General features: G+C 36.3%; 1 protein-coding gene and 1 non-coding gene across 2 annotated transcripts; both read right to left on the minus strand.

Moving 5' to 3' along the window:
- TRNAV-AAC lies at positions 19,014 to 19,087 on the minus strand. The gene has a single exon. It is a non-coding gene; the product is annotated as a tRNA-Val (tRNA).
- On the minus strand, positions 20,143 to 25,059 carry LOC109822245 (RHOMBOID-like protein 3). Its single transcript, XM_020388410.1, has 5 exons — positions 24,655 to 25,059; positions 22,632 to 22,795; positions 21,748 to 21,911; positions 21,415 to 21,665; positions 20,143 to 20,536 (listed from the first exon to the last, which is right to left on the minus strand). The coding sequence occupies exons 1-5, from the start codon at positions 24,897 to 24,899 to the stop codon at positions 20,425 to 20,427; spliced, it is 936 nt and encodes a 311-aa protein (XP_020243999.1). The 5' UTR covers positions 24,900 to 25,059; the 3' UTR covers positions 20,143 to 20,424.

Below are 27,594 nucleotides of genomic sequence, written 5' to 3' on the forward strand. Positions count from 1 at the left end.
TGAGGATACATGCCGGACTGCCCAAGTTCCTATGGGCTGAAGCTATCAATACCACAGCCTACCTAATCAACCGTGGACCCTCAGTTCCCTTGGATGGTGGAATACCGGAAGAAGCTTGGAGCAAAAAAGAGGTAAACCTTTCACATTTAAGAATTTTTGGTTGTATCTCTTATGTACACATAGATTCTGCTGAAAGAAGTAAACTTGATGCCAAATCTAACAAATGTGTTTTTGTTGGTTATGGTGGTGATGAGTTTGGTTACCGATTTTGGGATTATGAAAATCGGAAGATCATCAGAAGCAGAGATGTCATATTCAATGAGAATGTGATGTACAAAGACAGATCAACTGCAGAATCAAGTAGCTCCAGTACAAAAGCTGAAACAAAGGAATTTGCTGAATTTGAGGAGATTTCTGAAAATGATGTTCAAACAAGCCCTGAAGCAGTTCAAGAAGAACCAAGCACGCCAGAAGTGAGACGCTCCTCCAGAATTCCTAAGCCAACCCAGCGTTATTCGCCTTCTTTGCACTATTGTTGCTGACTAACGGTGGTGAACCGGAGTGTTATGATGAACCAATGCAGGTGGAGGATTCAATCAAGTAGGAGTCTGCTATGCATAATGAGATGAACTTGCTTATGTCAAATCAGACGTGAGACTTAGTTGAATTACCACAAGGTAAGAAAGCTCTTCATAACAAATGGATTTACAGGATCAAAGAAGAACATGATGGGAACAAACGCTACAAGGCAAGGTTGGTTGTCAAAGGCTTTCAGGCAAGGAAAATCTAGTATGCCGTTTGAAGAAGAGCTTGTATGGATTGAAACAAGCTCCCAGACAGTGGTACAAGAAGTTTGACAACTTCATGGGCAGCAACGGTTTCACTAGATGCCAAGCAGATCATTGTTGCTATATCAAGAGGTTTGACAATAGCTTCATTATTTTATTGTTATACGTTGATGACATGCTCGTTGCAGGATCAGATCTGCAAGAGATTATAAATTTGAAGCAAAAATTGTCAAATCAGTTCGCGATGAAAGATCTTGGTGCTGCAAAGCAGATTCTTGGAATGAGGATCAAGAGAGACACGAAGTCTGGGACTTTGATGTTATCACAGGCTGAGTACATCAACAAAGTACTCTCCAGGTTCAACATGCAAGATGCAAAACCAGTGGGTACACCTTTAGGTGTTCATTTCAGACTTTCCAAAGATCAGTCACCGAAGACAGAGAAAGAGCGTGCACACATGGCGAAGGTCCCGTACGCCTCAGCAATTGGAAGTCTGATGTATGCCATGGTCTGTACAAGACCGGATATTGCTCAAGCAGTGGGAGCTGTTAGCAGGTACATGAATGATCCGGGCAAGGTACACTGGGAAGCAGTCAAATGGATCCTCAGATATCTACGAGGCACTACAGGTAAAGCACTTTGTTTCAAAGGTGGAGATACAATACTAACAGGCTATGTAGATGCTGATCTAGCAGGAAATGTTGATATCAGAAAGAGCACTACAGGGTATGTATATACTCTAGGAGGTACTGCAGTGAGTTGGGCTTCTCAACTGCAGAAGATAGTTGCTCTCTCCACAACTGAAGCAGAATATGTCGCTGTTACAGAAGCCAGCAAGGAAATGGTGTGGCTTCAAAATTTCTTGGATGAATTAGGCAAGAAACAAGAAGACAATGTCTTATACTGCGACAGTCAAAGTGCTATTCATCTAGCGAAGAATCCATCTTTTCATTCCAGAACAAAGCACATACAGATGCGGTATCATTTTATCCGGTCACTTCTGGAAGATGGAATTTTGAAGCTTGAAAAAATCAGTGGAGCTCAAAATCCGGCAGACATGCTGACAAAGACGGTGACTACTGAGAAACTGAAGCTGTGTTCAGCTTCAGTTGGCCTGCAATAATATCAAGTGTGAAGACAGATTGAAATCAGTCTTCAAGTGGGAGATTGTTGGTCAAAATTCTCAAGCACCGAAAGGTGCTCAAGGACAAAACAGGAAAAGACAAAGGAAGAAAGTGGGGGGGCTGCCAAAGTTGAAAAAAGAGGGTGGCGTTTGGTGTGTGTTGAAAAAGAACATCAGGAAGAAAAAAAAGGGGGAACACAAAGGCTATATAAACCCCTCGCTCCCCCCTTTAATCAATCATCCCTTCAGCTGCTAATATATAATCAAGCAGTGAGAAAAAAAAAATCCAAGAGAGAAAATTGAGAGCAATTTTCAGAGTGCTTGTAATATTTCTTCCATTAGTGAAAGATCTGCAGCAGCCCGTGGACGTAGGCAATTTTGTGCCGAACCACGTAAATCTTGTGTGTCCCCATATTTTGCGCATTTATTTTCACTTTCTCTCAAAATCTGACACTAGGGAAATCTAAGTAATTCCCCAACACCCACAATAATCAAAACACTTGACACAATTTCCTCTTAATCAATTAGGTCTTTTAATCAAGTCCCTACTACTTATAAAAGCATGAGTACAACCGAAGCAAAAAAGGGATAAGAAGTTGTATGTTTTTGGTTGCGTCAAGATTAGTATTTTACTCCAAGATTGACCTGAGCAGCAACAAAGACTAGAGCTTCTTCGATTCCTTCCCCCATAGTAAGAGGAACCCTACCAAATATCCTCTTAATTATAGGAAAATGAGAAAATTGCAATCAGGGAGACAACGCTGTGTGTTTTTCGTTGCATCAAGATAAGGGTTTTATTACAAAATTGACATAACACTTAAGGAGTGTCTATTTCAGACTAGAGCTTCCTCGACTCCAATCAAATCCCTTCGAATATCGTCGCACTCAATTAGGGTTTTTATAAAGTACCCACTACTTACAGATAGATACAACTGAACACGAGTTGAATGTTTCTTTACATCAAATTTAGGGTTTTTAATGCAGAACTAAACTCATCAAAATTATCGCGAGAACGAGAACGAAGAGAGAGAGAGAGAGAGAGAGAGAGAGAGAGAGAGAGAAAGAGACTTCTTCTCGCAGTCGAGCTTGTCGGTGTCGGATTTCGTGCATCGCTCGAGCTTGGATTTCGATAGGATCTCGAGCGCGATCGATGAGGGATTGAGATTGAAGAGGAGAAGGAAGAGTAGCAGTAGTAAAGGTCTCATCTTTGATTTTGATCGCTACTTCATTTCTTGGTTCTGTTGTTCTCAGTCGATACTGGGGCGTTCGGAAAGGGAGATGAGAGGGAGAGAAAGGGATGAAAGAATACGGGGGCATTTTCGCAACGGTACGCGCTCTTTCGGATCAAATAACAGATCTTGGGACGTGCGGTGAAATTTTAAATATATTTCTAGAGTTTTTTTTTTTTTAATATAGATAATACAAACAAGCTCATTATGCAATAGGAATGCGATACATCATAGAGAGGGGACACGTGATATGTCCCCTCCCTTTGCCTCGTATTTTAGATCCTTAAAGCATTTTTCATAATACAATTCTCATTAATTTGAAAGACGTTCTGCTACAACTTTATGAATTAAAGGGAAGGGGGGAGGGGGATTCCTTCCAAATAAAGTAAAAATGATCAGCAACCGCTAACTGAGCAAGAGAATGTGCAACATTGTTTCGTTCCCTCCTCGTATATGACTGAAGTCGCAAACCATGAGACTTGAAACCAATGAATGCATCTCCTCGACTATGTTACCATAATAAGCAATATTTTAAGTTTTTTTTTTTAGAAAAATGATGGACTACCACAAAGGTAATCCAACCAGCTAAATTAATCAAAAGTGGTTGTTACATAAAAAATACACACCCCCAACCAAGAGTGAGTATTATAGTCCATATCAGAAGCTACATAGAAAGAAAAACAACACCCCTCTGTACATAACCATGGATCTCCAACAAGGGGAAGATCATAATAAAGTCTAACAAAAACCAAAAGTAAAGCAGTTCACATTGGAACATAGTTCTAAAGTATAGAAAACAAAGAACATCACTACTGCATCTTTTGTAACTCATTCTAACTGAATCACCATATTCTCCACACCTCTGTCTTCTCTTCTAACCGCTCCAGCAGCTTGGAATCTATCAGCATTCATCTTTCTCCTCCTCTCCTGTAGTCTGGCAGCTCGAGCAGAAGCTTATTCAGAACCTAGCCAAAATATTGCGAATGTCATAATTTTGTTCAAAAGCTCAAGGGATTTCTTCCTTTTATTAGAAATGATTCTATCATTACGTTCCTGCCATATGCACCAAACCAAAGAACAAATGATCACATCCCTTTTCAATTTACAGTTCTCAACATCACCAGTTTTCCATTTAAGCCAGATTTCTTTCAAAGAATCCAAACTAAAATTTTCCTCAGTCTCCAATTTGAATTGAATTGATCTCCATACTGAGTAAATAAACTCACATTTGATGAAAAGATGTGTGTGATTCTCCTCCAATTTAGAACATAAACAACAAGTTTTATCCAAAAGGACTCCTTTCTTTTCTAAAACATCTTTTGTGTTCAAGCTTTGTCTAAGAGCCAACCAGACTAGGAATTTCACTTTTAAAGTGATGGGAAGCTGCCATAAATTTGCACAATCATATCTTACACCCCCATCAATTAAAAATTGATAGAAAGATTTCACTGTGAAACTCCCTCTTGTCTCCCAAAGCCATTTTCTTTTATCCTCCCTTTGCTCTAAACAGATGGAGTTTATTAGTCTCATCATAGAACAATATAGAGGAACAAGAACCCCAACTAACTGCTTCTTAAACTGAATATTCCATCTCCACATATTATTCTCTTTTGTTCTCATGCTATTAACAGCAGCAAAATGATACAATGTTATAACAAATAAGGATGGAAATAAAGATGAAATAGTAAATGAGCCTAACCATTTGTCCAGCCAAAATAAAGTATAATTTCCTTTTCCAACCTCCACTTGAGAGCTGCATAAAAAACTTTCAATATTAAAAAAGTTCCTCCAAAAAGTATGATAAAAGAGCTCTCTCAGAATGTATGTATTCTATCCAGCTTTTCTTTTCAAAATATTTGTAATAGCTAATTTGTTTCCAAAGGCCAGGCTTTCCATCAAACCATTTCCAAAGCCATTTTCCTAATAGAGTTTTATTCATGATTCTCAAATTTATTATACCTAAACCACCATAATGTCTAGGTCTACATACCTCCTCCCATTTCACCAAATTAGTGCATTTTTTGTTGTCCAAGGACCCAATCCACAAAAATCTTCTCCTCATTTTATCAGTTTTATCAATAATCCATGAAGGAAAAAGAAAAAAAGATAGCCAAAAAATTGGCATGGAGGATAGAACTGAGTTAACTAAAACTAGTCTACCACCTCTAGATAAAGATCTGTCTTTCCACAAAGATAATCTCCTTTCAATCTTCTCAATCAAAGGGAACCAGTCATTTTTTTTCAACTTACCAGGCCTTAAAGGCACTCCAAGATAGGTAATAGGAAAATTTCCACTTTTACAATTTGACATAACAGCCAAATTCTGTTGTAAAGATTCATTAATCTCAAGAGTAATAAGAACACTTTGATTGAAATTAATCTTTAAACCAGATGCCAACTCAAAGCAATATAAAATCAGTTTCAACACCATTAATTGTTCTCTTTTATTTTTACAAAAAATCAAGGTATCATCAGCATATTGTAAACAAACAATTTTATGATTCATATTAACAGGGCTATGCCTTCAATAAGATAAGAATTAACTGCTAATGATAGCATTCTGGTAAAAGAATCAGCCGCCAACACAAAAAGAAGTGGTGACAAAGGGTCTCCTTGACGAACACCTCTTTAGACATAATCCAACTTCCAGGTTTACCATTGATATTAATGGCAGACATGCCTCCTTTTAAGCACATATTCACCCAATTAATCCATTTCTCACCAAAGTTTTTAGCCTTTAACACCTCCAAAATAAAGTCTCAGTCTAACATATCATAGGCTTTTGAAATGTCTAATTTTAAAAGAATTCCTCCTTTTTATTATTCTGAAAATAGTCATCAATAATTTCTTGAGCTGCAGCTACTCCATCAAGTAAAAATCTATTCTTAATGAAACCAGATTGAACCGAATCAATAAGCCACTCAAGCTTGGGATTTAATCTGTTTGTCAAAACTTTGGTAATAATTTTGTAAATCACATTAAGAAGGCTGATAGGTCTGTAATCATTAACAGTAATAGCCTCATTTTTCTTTGGAAAAAGAACAATATGAGCATAATTAATTCTATTAATCTCCATTTTGCCTTCATAAAATTCCTCAAAAAGTCTCATAATATCCATTTTCACAGTCTCCCAAAAAACTTGGAAAAACAAGGCAGGAAAATCATCAGGACCAGGGGATTTATCACCATTCATATCAAAAATGGTTTTATGAATTTCTTCTTCAGAAAAAGAAATTTCAATATCACTAGGACCCTAATCAATAAAAGGGAATAAACCATTCCAATCCAGCTGACATCTATGAGGCACATTTTGACCAAAAATCTAATTGTAGTGATCTGAAAAAATCTGGGCTATACCAATCTTAGAACTCACTTCAATATCATTATGAGTGATAGAGGAAATCAAATTATTCCTTTTTCTACCATTTGCAATTTTATGAAAATATGCAGTATTATTATCTCCTTCTTTAAGCCAATGAGCTTTTGATCTTTGTTTCCACATTTGCTCCTCTTGAAGAAGGATCTCATTTAACTGAATGATAATATCATTTTTTTAATTACTTCATCATCCTCTAAATCACTATTATCCTCTATAACTTCCCATTCTAACAGGCTGTCCAACAAACCTTTCTTTTTTTGTTTGACACTATAAAAATTTAAATGCACCCATTGTTTAATACATTTTCTCATAAATCTCAGTTTACCAACAATGTTTTTAGCAGCAGATTCACTCTTAGGAGCACAGTTCCCATTTTCTCATAAATCTCAGTTTACCAACAATGTTTTTAGCAGCAGATTCACTCTTAGGAGCACAGTTCCACCATATAGGCACACTTTTCATAAAAAACAATGTTTTTAGCAGCAGATTCACTCTTAGGAGCACAGTTCCACCATATAGGCACACTTTTCATAAAATCATCAGACTGCAACCAAATTTTTTCAAATCTAAAAATTTTAGCTTGCTGTTGATTTTCCCCACAGTCAAAACTAATGGGAGCATGATCTGATAATTGGCTACTAAGACCTTGTTGTCTGGAAAAAGAAAAAATGTCTTCTCATTCAGAGTTAAAGAAAACTCTGTCAAGTCTAGTCATAGAAGGTGATCTTCTTTTATTTGTCCAAGTAAACTTTCTTCCATGAAGAGGACTATCTATTAATTCCAATTCATTAATCACTTCTTTAAATTCTTCCATATCTTTTCTGTGATTAGTTTTCCCCTTTCTTTCTGCAGAATTAATAGTAACATTAAAATCACCCACCACAACCCAAGGTCCTGAAAAAGAATTCTTAACATCTCTGAGTTCTTGCCAAAAAAGAACTCTCTCCTTATTACAATGAGGACCATATACAGATGAAATGGTCCAAATAAAGCCATTTTCGTATTTTTTAACATAACAGACAGGACATATTTACCAGATATATCCTGTATTCTCTTCCATACATTGTTATTCCAACCAATCATAATTCCACCAGAAGCCCCAACAGAAGGTACACAAGCTCAATCATACATGTTACCTCCCAGACTTTTAGTAATATTGTCAGAATAACAGCTCAATTTTGTCTCTTGTAAACATATTATTTCAAATTTATTCAATTGGCAAAAATCTTTAACTTCAAATCTTTTTGAACTCAAACCCAAACCTCTAACATTCCATGTAACTAACATAGAAAACAGATCAATCTCCTCAAAATCAAAAACTGGAGCCTACTCAAAAGTAGCTCTCTCTTGTTCCATCTGCCTTACTTTTTTGAGGGGATCAAAACTCCCTTGAGGCTCAAGAGTGATAGCACATTTAGAAGCATAATTTTGTAACTGCTTATTAGAACAAGCATCAAATAGAATTGGAACAAAATTAGAACCCAAATAAGAGGAATTTTCACCTGATCCACTAGAAGAAGCACCTGGAGTGTTTTTTTATGATATTTTTCATTGCAGCTCTTGAAGTAGCCCTATCCAATGCAGACATAGGTTCCATATCCACAAATCTTGAACATCTCCAGACAAAAGTAACATTTGGAACAGCTTCAAATTCTGTGGGTGGCAAGGAATTCAGAGGTTGAATAATAGGTATATCTTCTTCCTTCTCTAAAATTTTATCATTGTTGAAGTGTGTTGGAAGAATTAACCATTTATCAGTCTCATTATTATCACTCTTAGCAATAATTCCTTCATTAATAGGAGTCTCTCCCCCTTTGTGATCTGGCAAATCCTCCCTGGTAAGAACCACATTAGATTCTTTTTCAACTTTAGAATTCTTTTCAGCTTCTTCATCATTGCCCTCACCACAATCCATTACTTGACCAGGAAGAACTAAAATATCATTCATCTTCATCTTTTCTGGCTGTTGTTCAACCCCCAAGTCTATAAAGTGTTCAAAATAATCTTCCACATCAGTTACCACCTGTTCTGGTTGTTGCTCCACATCAATATCTTTTGATAAATTTTCTCCCCAAGTTCCCCACTCAGATTTTTTATTCTGATAGAAAACTTTTACATCACTCCATAACCTAACAGCAGGAGAATTCCATGGGTTATTCCTCAATTCTTGCTTAACATTCCATGAAGTAGTCTCAGACCCTTTCAAAGAAGAAGAATCAATTCCACTATCTTTCCTTCGTTTAAACCACTTATCCTGATAAGAACTTTGATTTGTGTCATCCAATTGGTCCACCTTCTGTTTTTTTCTTTTCCCCTTCCTTTAGTTCACCCATAATAGACATAATAGAAACCTCAATGTTATATTGATGCTTTCCAACGACAACCTTCAGAATTTTAGGAATATCTATATATTCTAAGCAACAAACCAGCATCACAGCATCCACAAACTCAGTACAAGCATTGGTTAATGAATCCAATTCAACAAGATCAGCAAAAGGTTTAACCATCAAATCAAAAGATTCTTTATTCCACAGATGAGGTGGAACATTTTTCAATTTAATCCACACATATGATTTTCTTTTTTCTACCACATTTCCTTCCCAATCTCTCCATCTTCTGAGTTTAATTTTACACGATCTCAAGTTAATAGCAATATTTTAAGTTGTCGAAGAAATTGCTTTTACCGCGACTAAACTATCCGTTTCAACCACGATACCGATACGTGTGAATCCTTGTTGAGCAGCCATCGTCAACCCCTAAACTATGACAAGTAACTCACACGTTGTTGCATCCATAGAAGCGCAAAGATAATGAGCCAAAATTATTGCGCTGATCCCAAATAGCCCAAGCGAGAACCAATTCTAATATTTTTTATGCCCTCATTGTCCAACGCCCATTTGAACCATTCTTTGAAAGATGATGGACTCCCTGTAGGCAACCAACTCGTCGAAGCATTATACCAAACACATCTTGTCGAAGCACACTCGCGTAGAGCATGCAATATGGTTTCAAGCACCGCATTACAACTCTTGCGCGTGGGATCGATGTCCACATAACGATAGCGAAGATCTAAAAGTGGGAAGGATTCCATTGCAAGCATTCCACCCAAATGAGCGAATTTTTGTCGGTACATTGTAAACTACATTTGAGAAGGCGACATGTATCTCAATTATGCAACTTGAGCATTATAACGCCAACTTGACCCGAGTCTCACGAACGCTGGCTCCCCTCTTTAATGCACCTTTGAGACCCGAGATGAAAGGCGTCCGCACTCGGATTCTCTCAAAGAACCGAGACGAAAGGTGTCCCTGTTGGGAATATTAGCTGTTTAGACAATAACGAAAATCAGTTTAAACAATTTGATAATTAACAGATAATTACTATTATAACGCAGATATAAGAAATATATCAAATGAAAAGTAAATAGAGGTTAGAAATACGGCCTGATGGTCGAGGCGTGCAAGCACTGTCCCAAGAAACTAATTGCCCCCTCTCGTACAGGGCTACGCGGCAAAAGCTCCCGGAGATACAACGACCCTCGGTCAGGCGACCTCCTTCTCGTCGGCACGAGCTTCAAGAAGGCTTTGCGAACTCTTCTAGACTTTCAGGGAACCAGCAAAAGTGTAACAACAGTAAAATGAAGAGGAAGAACAGAGAAGAAGAGAGAATACGTTGTGTTTTTCACACTGTGGTTAGAAATACGGCCTGATGGTCGAGGCGTGCAAGCACTGTCCCAAGAAACTAATTGCCCCCTCTCGTACAGGGCTACGCGGCAAAAGCTCCCGGAGATACAACGACCCTCGGTCAGGCGACCTCCTTCTCGTCGGCACGAGCTTCAAGAAGGCTTTGCGAATTCTTCGTAAACTTTCAGGGAACCAGCAAATTGTAACAGTAAGTATTTTGAAAGAGAAGAACAGAGAAGGTGAAGAAGAGGTTGTTGCTTTTCGCTGTGTTAAACTCTGCGGATTTTAGATCCTTTTATAGGGAAAAACAGCCGTTACTTATAAACCCCGTAATTAACACGGTTTTAATCACGTTAATAAAACTTAGCCGTTATCAAAACATTTCCGTTACATAATTAATTCGCAAAATGTTTATCACGTTTTTAATCACACTAATAAATATTTTCCGTTACAAAATATTTCGGTTACAAAATATTTATCACATGTTAATTGTTCAAAAATAAAAATTATATTTTAATTATTTAAAAATAAAAATGTAGCAGATTAAGGGCCCATTAATCCGGAGCTGCATTCGTGTCCGCAGGTCGTGTGCGCGCGCCACCCGACCCGACCCGAACCCGAGCCCGAGCCCGGCCCGGCCGGCGCGCGCGTGTGTGGTGTGGAGCATAACCTTTGTTTTCTTCTAGGCATAGGAGAGAAAGGGAAGGCTTATAAGGACCCCTTTTTTCTATCCCATTTCCTATGTGGGACTAAACTTTCCCTCTTTTCCTCTACAAAGTCAAGTTTTAAGTTATCTTTTATTATATAATTCCAACAATCCCCCACATAACTTAAAACTTAAAATAGTTCAGAAATAACAATAAAAGAAATAAATACGATTGCTGGTTCCCTTATACTATGTAATAGGTGGAGGTACCTTTCGGTTTGAACCTTCACTTAGTGACAGTTGTATAGATCCGTGAGAGCTTGGTGGACTTCGCCTTGAACCAGTCTCATTTATCGGATTTCTACAGAAAGCACACATAGTACAGTTTTGAAGAATTCTAAACGGGTTGCGCTATTATCGGCCTTGCGCAGGTATCTTTCATGTGTGTTACTAGGGAGCAGCCCTGATCCCATAGTCGCGGCCTCACAACTACACACATATAGGTGAATCCTAATAAGGATGCGAGCAAGTAAGCATCCTGCCTCATGGGTCTTGGATTCATTAAGAGTTAGACTCAACCTTTCACTTGCTTTTTATGAGCACTGATCACCCTAGGGATGGGAGCAAATGAATTCAGTGCTCCTCACAATTAATCACTCATTCAGTTTGTTTCTACCCATTGAACCTCTGCGAGGTTGGGTTGCCACTGCAGTGATTTTTCTTATGGGCTTAACCCCATCCCCCTCGATGATTCTAGGACCACTGCCCTAGATAAGCCTTTAGTTAAGTGATCTGCAAGATTTTTCTCTGATCTTACAAAATCTAAGGCTATTATATGATTTTTCATCTTATATCTTAAGGATTTATGGCGCACTTTCAAGTGTCGATTCATCTTCACATTTGCATTCTCTTGATGGCATTTGTCAATCGCTGACCTGCAATCACAATGAATAGAAATGGCTGGTAATGGTTTTTGCATTAGTGGAATTTCAGTTAGTAAATCTTTCAACCATTCAGCTTCTATACTAGTAGTATCAAGAGCTATCATTTCTGATTCCATTGTACTTCTAGCCATTACAGTTTGTTTAGTAGATTTCCAGGACACAGCTCCTCCTCCTAAAAGGAACACAAATCCTGTGGTGGATTTTACATCTACTGAGTCACTAATCCAATTTGCATCTGAATAACCTTCTAGTACAGATGGATAACCTTTATAGTGTAAACCATAATTTATAGTTCCTTTTAGGTATCTCAAAATTCTTTCTAAAGCATCCCAGTGACTCTTATCAGGATTTGATGTATATCTACTAAGTCTATTTACTGCATAAGCAATGTCAGGTCTGGTGTAGTTTGTTAGGAATCCTAATGATCCAATTATTTGTGCATATTCTCTTTGTAATTGAGGATGACCTGTATTTTTCTTTAGATGTACATTAGGATCATATGGAGTGGAAACAGGTTGACAGTTTGGATCATAAAAATTCTTGAGGATTTTTTCTATGTAATGTGATTGTGATAGCACATATCCATTCTCATTTTTCATGATTTTAGTATTAAGAATTAGGTCAGCTTGACCTAAATCTTTCATGTCAAAATTTTGTGATAAAAAGTGTTTGATATCATTTATGATTTGTATGTCAGAACCAAAAATAAGAATGTCATCAACATATAGGCATAATATCACAATTTTGTTGTTTTTATCTATTTTATGGTATACACACTCATCTGTTTGATTAATTACAAATCCATAAGATAGTATAATTTCATCAAATTTCATATGCCATTGTTTTGGGGCTTGTTTGAGACCATATAGTGATCTAATAAGCTTGCATACTTTCTTTTCTTGTCCAGAAGCTATAAATCCCTCAGGTTGATCCATATAAATTTCTTCATCTAAGTCTCCATTTAAAAATGCAGTTTTAACATCCATTTGATGTATTATTAATTTGTGAATGGATGCTAGAGCTATGAGGACTCTAATGGTAGTAATCCTAGCTACTGGAGAATAGACATCAAAATAATCAATACCAGACTTTTGGGTATATCCTTTAGCTACTAATCTGGCTTTATATTTATCTATTGTTCCATCAGGTCTAAGTTTCTTCTTAAACACCCATTTACATCCTATGGTTTTACATCCTGAAGGAAGATCAGTTAGTTCCCAAGTATGATTTTGAACTATAGATTGTATCTCATTATTTATAGCTTCCTTCCAAAATGGAGCATCTACTGATTTCATTGCATCTTCAAATGTAACTGGAGAATCTTCTACAAGTAATGCATAGAAATCTTCATGGACCTTTTCTATTCTAGTTCTTTTACTTCTCCTAGGCTCCTCTGGACTTTCTAGTGGTCTAATTTGTTTAGAACTAGTTTCACCTTGATTAGAACTAGGATCTGAATTATTAGAGCTAGGGCCTGTGTTGTTTATTCTGGTCTTGTAAGGAAAAATATTTTCAAAGTAATGTGCATCCCTAGCTTCAATTATGGTGTTGTTGGCTATCTCATTAATGTCAGAGTTGATTATTAAAAATCTATTTGCATTACTATCAGAAGCATAGCCAATAAAAATTCCATCTACAGTTTTAGGGCCAATCTTCTTTCTTTTATTCTCAGGTATTTTGACTTTTGCTAAGCACCCCCACACTTTTAGGTGATCTAAATTAGGGTTTCTATTCTTCCAAATTGTGTAAGGGGTTTTATCAGATTTCTTGAATGGAATTCTATTTAGTATATGACATGCAGTCATGAGAGCTTCTCCCCATAAATTTTCTGGCACACCAGAATTAATTAACATTGAGTTTACCATGTCCATTAGTGTTCTATTCTTTCTCTCAGCTACTCCATTAGATTGAGGTGTATATGGAGCAGTTATTTCATGAATAATTCCATTATCTTCACAGAATTGTTTTAATTCATTAGAAGTGTACTCACCACCTCTATCTGATCTTAGTATTTTAATTTTCCTATCCAACTGATTTTCAACTTCTGCTTTATATATTTTAAATTTGTTTATGACTTCATCTTTAGTCTTAATTAAGTAGAGGTAACAATATTTAGAGCAATCGTCTATAAAAGTTACAAAATATTTGTTACCCCCTCTAGTTGTTCTTCCTGAATCACAAACATCACTATGGATGAGTTCTAATATCTCAGAATCTCTATCAATAGTTTTAAATGGTTTCTTAGGAAGTTTGGCTTCTACACATATTTCACATTTTTCATCATCTTTTATATTAAGCTTTGGAATTATATTGAGATGCATCAATCTTTTAATTGAATTATAATTCACATGTCCTAATCTTTGATGCCAAGTGATGGAAGGTTCAATATTCAAAGCTATTGGAGATGCAAGAGTAGAATTCTTAACATTCAATTTAAAAAGACCATCACATAAGAAACCTTTTCCAATGAAGTTCAAACCCTTAGTTATTACAACTTTATTTGATTCAAAAACAAGTTTGTAGCCTTGTTGCACTAATAAAGATCCGCTAATTAAATTTCTCCTAATGTCTGGTACATGATGGACATCCTGCAGGATCAAAGTCTTATCAGAAGTCAGCTTTAGGTTGATCCGACCTATTCCGGATACAGGAGCCACATTATTATTTCCCATTGTCACAGTTCCTCTACTTGAGACCTGATAGGTGGAAAACAAAGATTGATTAGAGCAAACGTGAATATTAGCTCCAGTGTCAATCCACCAATCATTTGCTTGAAAGGTCATGTTTACTTCAGGAGTGAAGAGAACAGACCTGAAAGCAGCCTCAGCTGGACTGGAAGTCACCATGTTTACTTGTGACTTATTAGGTGGAGGTCCTCCCTTCCTAGGCTTGGGTGGTTCAGTTTTCTTGAAAAAGCAGTCCTTAGCAAGATGGTTGGTTCTTCCACAAACGAAGCAGGCTCGACGTTCAGCTCCTTCCTTCTTTTGAAAGTGAACATGGTTCTTATTTTGATGATAGGGTTTCTTCTTAAATGTTTTATTTTGATTTTGGTGGAAGGGACGTTTCTTGTGTTGGGGAAAGGGTTTGGATTCAACATTGTTTACTTTGGGTTCTTTGGGTTCAGATTTTGTCACATTTTTCTCCCTGAGTCTATGTTGCTCTTCAATTCTAATAGAATTCAATACTTGCTCTAGGGTAAGATCTCCTTGGGTATGGTTAAGGTTTTTGGCAAAATCTGACCAGGACTCGGGAAGTTTGTCTATAAGACAGGCTATCTGAAACGTTTCATCTAAGATGGATCCATTCACTTTTAATTGGTGAACTATATGTTCAAATTCATGAATTTGCTCATTCATTGGTTTAGAATCTACCATTTTAAATTTGTTAAAATCAGAAGCTTTAAATCTTTTAATTCCCATATCATCTAAACCATACTTTTTCTCTAGGGTTTCCCACAGAACTTTAGCATTAGTTATAGTATAATATATATCATATAACCTATCAGATAAAGCTCCTAAGATTCTGTGTAGACAATGATACTCTATTTCTTGAGGTGTTCTTGGGATAGGAATGGAATCTGTGGAGGAAGATGAGGAAGATTGCCTAGTAACTGGTCTAGATGAAGATGGGTTATCTGGTTCTATGGCTGTTATTAGATGTAGGGTTGTTAACCAAAATCTCATTTGGTTTTGCCAACGCTGTTATTAGATGTAGAGTTGTTAACCAAAATCTCATTTGGTTTTGCCAACGACGGAAATTGTTCCCATCAAACTTCTCTGGTTTAGCAGACATAATTTCACTTGTAGCCATAATCTGATGATGAATGAATAGTTTTGTTATTATAATGTTGTAAATATTAGCTGTTTAGACAATAACGAAAATCAGTTTAAGCAATTTAATAATTAACAGATAATCACAATAGATATAAAATTAAACTGAGTTTAGAATATAGCCTGATGGTCGAGGCGTGCAAGCACTGTCCCAAGAAACTAATTGCCCCCTCTCGTACAGGGCTACGCGGCAAAAGTCCCCCGAGATACAACAGATATAAGAAATATATCAAATGAAAAGTAAATAGAGGTTAGAAATACGGCCTGATGGTCGAGGCGTGCAAGCACTGTCCCAAGAAACTAATTGCCCCCTCTCGTACAGGGCTACGCGGCAAAAGTCCCCCGAGATACAACGACCCTCGGTGAGGCGACCTCCTTCTCGTCGGCACGAGCTTCAAGAAGGTTTTGCGAATTCTTCTAGACTTTCAGGGAACCAGCGTAAACAGAAAACTATTTTGAAAAGAGAAGGAGAGAAGAGATCTGTTGATTTTTCACTGTATGAAACTATTCGGGTTTTGGTCCTTTTATAGGGTTAAACAGCCGTTACATAAACTCGTAGTTAATACGTTTTAATCACGTTAATAAAGCTTAGCCGTTATAAAATTAAAAAACGCTTCCGTTACATAATAAATTCACAAAATATTTATCACGTTTTTAATCACACTAATAAATTTTTACCGTTACAAAATATTTCTGTTACAAAATATTTATCACATGTTAATTGTTCAAAAATAAAAATTATATTTTAATTATTTAAAAATAAAAATGTAGCAGATTAAGGGCCCATTAATCCGGAGCTGCATTCGTGTCCGCAGGTCGTGTGCGCGCGCCACCCGACCCGACCCCGACCCGACCCCGAGCCCGGCCCGGCCGGCGCGCGCGTGTGTGGTGTGGAGCATAACCTTTGTTTTCTTCTAGGCATAGGAGAGAAAGGGAAGGCTTATAAGGACCCCTTTTTTCTATCCCATTTCCTATGTGGGACTAAACTTTCTCTCTTTTCCTCTACAAAGTCAAGTTTTAAGTTATCTTTTATTATATAATTCCAACAGTCCCGACTCGGACTCTCTTGGAGCATTGAGACGAAAGGCGTCATCACCCGGGGTTTCCCTCTAAAGCCAAAGACGTACGTCCTCCCTCGGGCTCTCTCGAAGGACCGAGACGAAAGGCGTATCGACTTGGACTCGCCAATGCATCTCGAACTAGGGGGAGAACCTATGTGCTTCGTCTTCTCGAGCAAAGTCACCTAGTCACTATCACATTAAATGCATGATCAGAGTCATCATTACATCCCCGCTAAAGTCATAATGACTCCTCGGATCATGCGAGTAATTTTAGTCATTCTGTCACTGCCGCATTAAATGTGAGGATGACTCGGACCACTGACTGCCGACATGTGTAAAGTGTCAGTTGACTAAACCGACTGTATGGACCCAGTCGAAATTACTCAAATACCCTTCACAGCTTACTATAAATACACAAATTGTCTTCTGCATAGAGGTGCGATATCCTCTACAACTAAAAATCCTAAAAACTATTTCTTTCTTACATTCCTATTCCTTAAGATCATCACTAACTTGATCGTTGTTATCAAAGAAACCACTGGAGAACCCTACTCTAATCCTTTAAAGTTTCGTATTGCATAAATTTGTCTTCAGCACAAAGCAATCAGCCATCAAAGAGGACCCTAAGTTCTCCTAAATCAACTCTAATCCCTACATTTAAGATTCTGACGTAAACAACTCTAGAAATATATTCACGTATATTTCTAGAGTTGAAATTATGAAAGACACTAAATATTTAATATTTGTTTTACCGAAAAATGAAGATGATACAAAATTACCTCTTATATGTGTGAATGAATCATTAACTAACTAGTAGTTACTTACACGCAAAGCTTCACGGATCTTTAATACATTGGTCAAATATCATTTGAATTTTTAATATTTAGAAGTCATCTGTGGTAAGTGTGAAAATAAACCAGATACCTAACAAATACTTAAGTGAATCAAATACTTCAGTGTTTATTCACTTAAGTATTCGGTCATATTCGATTCGATAATTCATTTAACAATCAAGGAATATATTTTTAGTATTCAGTTCATAAAACGAATAGAATTTAACCACATTTATATTCGTTTGATTAATTAACTATTTAGTTATACATTACACTTTAGATCTACAAATTTTAGTTATTATATTTTTTTATGCATCCCAAAAAGTTTTTTTAGACATATAGCCTCATATAATTATTTTGTGAATATTATTTTTATCACTAAGTTGCATATTTATTGGTCATATCATGTTTGGTGCGTTATAAGTCTAGGATAGGATAACGAATATTTATTGAATATTTACCAAATATCTACAGAATATGAACCAAATAATTCACAAAAGACTACATAAAAATTAACGAATATTCACAAATAGTTGTCCAATATTTGAATACTAATCGAATTGAATTCGGATACACATTTACTATTTGTTTGAATACGAATTCAAATAGTCGAATATGAACTGATTACGGATACGAATATTGTGGTATTCAATTCAAATTCGGTTCGTTTCCACCTGTATTAGTAGAGGTCCTTGACATTACCTTTATCAATAACCTAAGTCATTTTCACAAACTTATATTAAATATTGCTGACATGTTCATGAAGTGGCATTGTCATATCATTGACACACCAGTAAAAAATAGTAAACTTACAAGTTCTATACAACAAAAATTTGGTGAATTCTAATGTTTATATTTAACTTGGACTTTCACCCCTTTTTTTGACATGGAAGGCCATCATCATCACGTCAACAAAATTTTAACAGAATTTTATAAAAAGGATATTGGCTGATAATGGAAGTAACGTTAGGGACCCTTGCTAATGACTTGAACTCAAATGATATTTTGATAATACATTGGAAACCTTCACTTCATTGTACTTTTGTCTGAAATGAATTATTAACCAACTATTAGTAGCTTTGTCTAAAATTTTATTTATTTTAAATTTGAAAACAAACAGCCAAAAATAGTTTTTCCTAAAATGTAATACTAATAAATGAAATAGAATAGGAAATAGAATAGGAAAACGATTGTTAAACAAAATTAGGAATAATTCTTTGATTTGATTAAAAAGGGGTTTTTACATGTACACGGCTTAATTTTCATATTTCCAAATTTAATTTTGATATAGGCAAAATTATCTCCCAATTCTCTCATTGGGTTTGCAACATTTTTTCCCGTTTGTGAAATTAAAAATGCTTCACGGGAAGAGTATAGAAAGTCAATGTGAGAAATATGGGATAGTTTTGCAAATATCATCAAGATTTAAGAGTCATTTTACACATATGAAAGATTTGGGGGGTACATATGCAAAAATCTTAAATAAGAATATAAATTTGGCTTCGCCCGGACTTGAACCGGAGACCTTCAGTGTGTTAGACTGACGTGATAACCAACTACACCACGAAACCTTATTTGTTGTCAGCAAAAACATCCTTTCATATTTATAAAGTAACTTTCAATTACCATGCCACCGTTCAGGTATAAATTCTAACCCACAATCAAACATTTAACAAATATATTAGGTGACGGTGTTTCTTTGCAATATTTGCTAGATTTCATGGACAAAGTAGAGCATACATCAAAAGGGAAAAGAAAAAACGGGGTTCGCATTCTAATGTTTTTATCCCCATAACACTGTTTATGTACAATATAATTTTGAATCTTAAACGTGCTTTATATGTTATAGTGAATTTTTTGGCCCCTTATCCACTATTCAAGTTGAAGTAACATTATTTTAACATTGAAAACAATGTTCGTATCTTTTTTTTCCCTTCCTGCAAATGATGAATCTGACATTTACTAGACATTTCACAAATATAATTTTTTCCTGGCTCTATTATAGAAAATTGATAAAACGTGCTTATTTGTGTATTATTTCCCTCACTTGTTCGAAAACTCACTCAGTAAATAATAGTAAAAAACTATCGCTAAAGTTTTTTTTATAAATAACTATTATATAAAAAATAAACCATATTATTAATTTGGCGACAAATATATCTCGGTAAATAACACCCACAACAACACATGGGCTTATAGAACCAGTAAATTCTAACCAACAATCAAGTATCTGACAAATCTATAATGAGACGGTGTCTCTTTGCAACCTTTTCTAGATTTCATCGGAAAAGTAGAGCATACATCAAAAGGGAAAAGAAGACTCATGGTAAAAATGGATCAAACCAAAGAAATCTTGTGCCTACGTTATTTTAGCCTTATCACTGTTCTGATTAATCCATCTAATACGGTGAGCGTTGTGCTTTTCAAATTCCAGTCGGCTTCGCCTCTTTGCAACCTTACAGCAACAAAATAACAACAATCATTAGATAGTTCCTTAATTCATTGAGATTATCAACTCATTTGAAAGATCTAAAACCAATGAATGAAAGTTTGCACTGACCATCTTCAACCAACTGAATCCAGCCAGTCCCCAGAAGAGAAGCAATAAAAAATCAGCACAAACAAGTATGAAAAAGCTAGATTTAAGACCAAATAATGATCGTCTTACACAGAAAAAATTCAAAAGTTGTACATACTTTCTGCGAATACATATAAAAGAATCACCATAACAATACACAGCGATAATAACAAAACCACTCCGAAATCAACCAAATAAAGAAAACGAACAAACGAACAACCTGCTTCGCATCTATATACATGTTGAATTCAAGTCTATAAAGATATGCTGATAATTTATCTTCTGTTCTTGTAAACAGAACCATTGCCAAGGAGCGATGGCTGATGCTATTCAATTCTTGCAGTTCCACTTAGATGTCGGTACACAGCTCAGATAGTGACACCAATGACATTTCTCGTTCCCGTTCACTCCTCTGAAAAGCATTATCAAGCCTGATGCAAAGCTGCAATCAATAACTATATGAGTACTTCCATCTTTTAATGACCCAGTGAAGTAAAATGCAACGTTTGTGTTCATGATTCGGGATTCTATAAAGGTTGGTCATGTTGCCACATTCCATAAATCCTACTTGGATACTGTAATAATTCATTGTCGTGATGCTCAAAACAATGAGTTGGCAAGTAGATGAAACAAAATAAAAGGATAAGGACCCGAGGGACATAATTCAAGCTTGTTATAAAAACGGGTGCTAATTAAGCTAAAACTGAGACTTCTTTTTTGAATAGTCAAAGAAAGATATTCATATTATTTCTTTTCAAGCTTTTGATGTTAAAAGGTTTTATTTGTTTGTCAATCGTTCTCCCGTGCACGCTATGTGTGCATTTCATAGTAAAATATTTTTAACACCTTAATAATCAGTACTAATATGAATTGTTTTTTAGAAAATTACTGTCAAAAGTGAGATAAAGTATCTTACTATTAGAAATGTGGGGAATGGAGGGAGTCATCAAGTAGTGGATGGCAGTTAAGGCGCTGTTAGATCTTTCCAATTTTGTCCTTCTATTTAGTTTCAATGCATAATAAATTGTCGAGGACATGTTGAATTTTTTGAAAACATGATACACACAGGGATAGTACCAAAAGTGTGGCTTTTCTTAAAAAATAGTAATAGATGATAGATTCATTTCCCTTCCATATTTTTTCTTTATGTAACTTTTCCTAAGTTTCTCGGGATTACCTTTAGACGAGCCAAGTATCACACAGTTCAGTGTTACCAATAACATGTTTTTCATATGAAAAATCATAGATTCAAAATAATAGATCAAATATAATTCTTAATATACTGCATTTTCACTTAGATTTTGACTAACTGTTGCTTACCCAGCTATGAGCAAAAGAACGGCAATCACCCATAACGCATGTTGATAAACTTTATACTTGGATTTCACCCGGCTAGAAGGAGGGAGATTGCTACGTTCCATCCAACCAAACTGCGGGCGGATCAACAATATAAAACCAAGGAAGAAACCCGTTAAGAATCCTCCAATGTGTGCAAAATTATCAACATGGGGCAATATTCCTAATGCCAAGTTGATTGTGATGATGACAATGAGAGTCAATAATGCTGCAACCTACAAGGAAAACAAAAAAGCGCACTCAGAAAAAAGCATAGTGATAAATGGATATAAAAATTAGAAGATAGAATGTTCCCACTTTGTTTGAATAGATGGTCCAATTTGTGATTAATTCTGAAAGCATGGCTCCGAGAAGTCCAAACAGCGCGCCAGAAGCTCCAACAGATATGTTATTTCTTATGAAAAGCGTAGAGAGAACACTTCCTCCAAATCCTGATATGAGGTATATTATTCCAATTCTGACTGCAAGACCAGTTAAATTTTGAATAGGTTAGATGGTGATATGATTGCATAAAGTTTTCAGGATTGATTTTTTTAATGGTGCTGTTTACATAACTCACTAAAGCCTAAATGGTTCATGAAGCTTGTCCTCCTTATTTGCTAAATTCCTTCTGAACTTAAAAAAGTGGAGGGGCAAAAAGAAATAGAATGATAATTGACAAACTTGAACTCCATTTATCAAATAGACCATTATTTAGATAAATTAAAAGAAATTGAGGGGCGAACTCTGATGTATGATTAAAAGTTTCTGATTTGGCACGTGTAAACCGAAACTTTATAGAGTTTTCTAGGAACTAAAGAAATTTTTCACAGAGTGCCTGGTCGAGAAAATATTAACATATATACAAAGTGTTAGCCAAGAAAAAATCCAGTTATATCAATAATTGTGATAACTTAGGTTTGACGAGCAATGAAAATACAAATGGGAATATCCTGGGCTGTGCTGGAGAAAATACCTTGAACTAAAGTTAACATGATCTTATTACAAAATGGAAAAATTCAAATAGCTTGAGTTTAAATAGAAGATCACATCTCAATCATAACAAAGTTCCATTCTATACCATTTAAGTCCAATTACTAGATCTATATATAAGTCTATATACAAAAGGATGTCAATAACTTCATTCAAAAAATGTTAATGGCAATTAGTTTCCAGTAAATTATATTAAAGGCGCAGCTTACCAAACCCAAATTGCTGTTCAAGGCGAATTCCAATGAATACCAAGCTTAACATATTTGCTAGAAGGTGGATAATGCCGGCATGCAACCAAATACAAGCAATAAGTCTCCATCCTTGATGTTGATGGACCACTTTGTCCCATTCGAGAGCTCCCAATTTCTCTAACCTGAAAAAACAATATGAGAAAAGAATATTAGGCCCTTTTCTAAATCCAAACCTACCTAGTAAATGAATTTTCTTGATATAGATGAATAGAAAATAGTACCAATAAGTGTGCAAAAGATACTAATAAATCTCTTGATCATTTAAAAAATATAGAAATTATCCACCAAAATGAAAATAGTAAGCCAAATTTTTGGTTACGGATAGTGCTCAAAGTACCACGAATGTGATTAGTATCTACAAATGCATTCACAAGTAGAATTTTTGGTAGAGGATTATCACTGCTAAGATAATTCTATTCGTCTTAGACAAGGTCTTATAACACTAAGCAAATCAACAGCTAAATTATCTATTGTTGAAAAGAACCATTAACTAATTAAAAAGTAATCTAGCCTAAGTTGTTTAGTTGAATAGTATATTAAATTGCCAGTAAGCATTAGGTTAGTTTTTTGAAGCAGTAAGCATTAGGTTAGTTATGATGACTTATGAGGCACTTAATAAAAAGCAGGTATAGATTATTAAAAATCCGTACATTTACAATTTCATGCACTCATATTCGAAGTAGACTTCAACTGTACTTTACAATTTAATCAACATCAAGTTTGTCAGAGGGAATAAATAATTCGGAGTCTTCATATGAATTTGATATTTTTCTGGCATATTCATGGAATACTATCACCTTCCGCTTGGCTCCTTTTCAATTCTTTCTTGTTAGGGGCTGTTTGGTTGTTTTCCGAAAAAAATCAGAAATGGAAAACTCACATTTCAACTCATTTCAAGAGATTTCAAGACATTTCTCGCATTTTTTTTTTTGCAATGAAATCACTGTCACGTCACCGCCACGTCACATAAGAAACAAATCCAGCCGCAATAATAACATTGTTTCGATTTCCATCTCTTGTGTTTGTTTGAACATAAAAAAAAAGAAATGGAAATCAGCCGCAATAGTAACAGTGTTTTTAGCAATTAAATAATTTATTTTATTCACAGTTACTGTTTCAATAGTGCTTTTAGTAATTAAAAATTCATTGAAGTGACATTTCCAAGTATTTTCAGAGGTTTTTGGTGTGAAAACACTTTTCTCAAAAATCTGACGTGACATCCTACGTGACACCCTCATTTCTTTAAATCACAAAAGAAAACAAACATGTGATTTGGAAATCGGTTGAAACCAAAATCCTACATGGCGGGGGGTATTTCTTGAAATCTGACGTGGCGGGGGGTTTTCTCATTTTTTTTAGCAAACAAACAGCCCCTTAAACTAGGCTTACAATCACCGCGCACCAAAAATCTCCACCCCGAGCTTAATGAAAGAACAAACACCATCGACTTCAACATATCGACACAAATAGAGAAACTTTAAAAAAACTAAAAAGCTATATGAAAGTGATTTGGAGACGGTACTCGTTGTTTCTCAGCGAAGAGACCATTTCTCAAATCACAATCATTCATCTACATTTATTATGGTTCATTATACTAAATGTTAAATGGCGTCTAGAGCGGAAATAATCCGAATTCTGTTGAAAGACTACAAATTTACAAACAAAAACCAAACAACAGAAGTATGCCAAGGAACAGGACATCTTCTATTATAACTCATTTTTACGCCATCAACACTTCAATCAGAAAAACCAACTTTGATTCTTACCAAGGTCTTAATTAAAATCTTAAATAAAAAATATTTTGCCCGTGATGACGCGAATGATCAAATGGGTGATTCACTAATTCACTGAAAATCCAAAATGTCAACAAATATATTATATATGGCTCTAAACCTCAAATTCAACAAATTAACAAAATGGGCACGCCAGAATCCAACAAAGATCCAAACTTTAAACCCTTAGCACCCCCAAAAAAACTTACGCAGAAGAGGAGGGCCCAACAAGAGGATTCTCCCTCAGAGGCTGAAACGAGAACCGCCGAAGGAATCCAACAACACAAGATCCATAGGGATTGCTATGAGCAGGGCAATTGTTCACATACATCACAGCAATAAACACGGCAACATTAGCCACAACAAAAACTGGGATAAGCCATGGCCTCCACTCTCGCTCAGCATCGTCGTCGTCGTCGTCATCAAAATACTGGGCTCTGCTAGGCTTGGCCATCGCTTTCTCTCTGAGAGGTTGAAGGGAGTTTGATGGGGGGGTTTTAAGAGGAAGTTGGTAGTGGGTTTGGGGTTTGCTTTGCTTAGAAGAAGAGGGTTGGTTGGCTTGATGATGATGGGAGGGAGAGAGAGGAGTAAGTATTAGATTTTGCTCATGTTTGAGTTCTCAGTGGGTGGTGGTAAACAAATAGGGTGGATGTTTTTATATTTTTATATTTTTTTGCTTTCTGTCCCCTTCAATTGTTTAATTTGCATTCCAGGACGTGGGAGTCTTTGATTTTGCATGATTGAAATTAGAAACAGACATTAAGACTTGCACGTGATGAAATGCCTTGAGGTGTAGAAAGGAACCTACAAGGAAATTTCAATATCAGTATATAAAATACGCTGCCTTTTTTATGTCTAGTTAACAAATTATAATATTTACCCAGAAAGAAGAAGGAACGTGAATACATAATATTTTCCTATTAAATTTGAGTAAGATGAAGAAACTATATTTTAATCACACCAATTTTTCAATTAATATACTAACATAAGTGATTTATATTGTTCGCCTATGCGATGATTAAAATCTCGAAATATGATCGCTATCGTAAATATAGACTTAACAATAAATGACATGAATATTGGTGACTTTGTCAACATTGATTTCAAAAAGGACCAAAAACTTTCCTCTTGCTTTTAAATTTTTGGTTCCTTTAGGTAAAATGGAGACAAGTTCTGAGATAAATTTCATTACAAGAGAGAATGTGCAAAAATATGAAATACAAAGAACCTTGTGAGAAATACTACCTTGCTTATTTTATGGGCTATAAAAGTGGAGAATCTTTATGTAAAAAATCACAGAACGTTGGTGGATAGGGGGAGTGGTGTTCGTTTGGGGCCGGCAGTTGACTGCTGCAAGTGTTAAGTCAATCCTCTGTATTTTAAGCTTTACGCTGAAAATTTGGCGGTTTTTTAATTTTAAGGCTTAGTTGCACTTAAATATCTCACCGTTGTTGATGCTCAATATCAAATAGCCAATTAATCTAGAAGAAGATGGTTACGGGGTGATGAATAATGATGAAAGGTCTGCTCCCTTCTTCGATTTTATGCCTGGTTCTTGAACTAGGATATCCGGATCCGCTGCAAAGACCAGAAGAACAAACCCGTAAGAGAACGGGGACTAGTTCCCCCGTGGCACCTCCGACGGTCAAGTCAGTTGATGAACTTAAGCTCGAGCGGGGTTTAGAACTGTATGTTCTTATGCTATGTGTATTAGAGATCATCATCTCTCAATTTAGATCAGGAGGAAGATTTAAATTGCTCCGAGAGTTTTTTGTTAGGTTAGATTAGGTTACCTCTTTCTGATGGTGAACAACCTCCATATATAGAGTGGATGTCCATGGCAGAGTGGTTATTTCGGCCATAGAGAATGACGGTGACAAAGTGTGAGCTGAAAGGTGAGTCATCCCTCACTCTACAGGTGCCAGCTGGTAACTAGAAGGGAAGTTATTTCAGCATGGAAGACGGTGTCTCCGCGATGTCCGGGAAGTAACTTGTGAGTGTGGCAGAAGTCACGTGGGCATACTAAGTCGTCCCTCGCTTTACAAATGTCGGCTGGCAACTGAAGGGGGAGTTATTTTAGCATGGGAGATGGTGTCTGCATATTTTCTGGGAAGTGATTTGAGTTGACAAGTCATAGAGACCCATTAGGTCAAAGTCTGGATGAGGCTTGTCCGAGAAGGACTGAGATGTTGACATATGCTCTGGGAGAAAGGCTTGAGGCTGGGTGTATGTTGGAAAAATTGCAATGAAAAGAATAAAAGAAATTTGACTTGTATTTCTTTGATTCCGATTACAATTCGATTACAAAAGAGAAGAGAACGAATTTGATTCTCTCCTTTGTTTAAAACTGGGTTCTTCAAGGTAGCGATGGAGTGCTTCCTTTGATTGTTCGCGTCTAATTTGCTCTCTGTTGACGATCCGACCGTCTTTTATCTCGTGGGAACGATGAACTTCTGTGGAAAGTTTGATGGGTAACTCTGAATGAGTTTAAGAACTCTGAACGAGTTAGAACTCTGTGAATAGAGTTGTTAGAACCGAAAATTCGGTTAATGACCAAGCAGATATTCTATTGTTGAAGAATCCCTTCGGTTTTGATCTTCTGGATTTGATTCAAAAATCATATCTCCAATGATTTTTGCCTCTCTCACGCCTCTCTGTGCAGTTGAGATCCTGAAGAACTAATTTGCTGCTTCTTCGTACAAAAAAGCCAGCCCCTTTAACTCAGTTGAGTTTGTTGAGTTTTTATAGGTGGATAAGAGGTTGTAACTGCCCTCTAAATCCGCTCCTAAGTGGGCGTGATTTCCTCAGATCGTGGGGAAACAGTTCTGAAACCGTTCGGCTCGTATTCGAACGAGTCAAACGCCCAATCTAGCGTTCAGAACCCAACGTCGCCTCTTAGAATTGAGACGCGAGGTTGGGTGTTGGCTGAACACCAATGAACGCGAGGGTCGCTCGCGTTTGGTTTGTTATAGCTTGGAAATGCGGGGGTCGGTGTTGGCTGAACACCAATGAACGCGAGGGTCGCTCACGTTTGGCTTGTTATAGCTTGGAAACGCGGGGGTCGCCTGCTTTTCCAAAATTATGACGCGAGGATAACTTCCGCGTTTTTAGAAGAGATTAGTTGATCTGTAACCTCTTCTAAGAACGTT

This window comes from Asparagus officinalis, chromosome 8, assembly GCF_001876935.1.
Source record: "Asparagus officinalis chromosome 8, Aspof.V1, whole genome shotgun sequence".
NCBI classification, from domain to species: Eukaryota; Viridiplantae; Streptophyta; class Magnoliopsida; order Asparagales; family Asparagaceae; genus Asparagus; species Asparagus officinalis.

Excerpts from the sequence above, each read along its gene's own strand:
- LOC109822245 (XM_020388410.1), bottom strand. The coding sequence starts at position 24,899 with ATGGCCAAGCCTAGCAGAGCCCAGTATTTTGATGACGACGACGACGAC. Across the intron at positions 22,796-24,654 it reads GTTGGGCCCTCCTCTTCTGC|GTTAGAGAAATTGGGAGCTC; the intron begins GTAAGTTTTTTT and ends TTGTTTTTTCAG. Across the intron at positions 21,666-21,747 it reads GGACCATCTATTCAAACAAA|GTTGCAGCATTATTGACTCT; the intron begins GTGGGAACATTC and ends TTTTCCTTGTAG.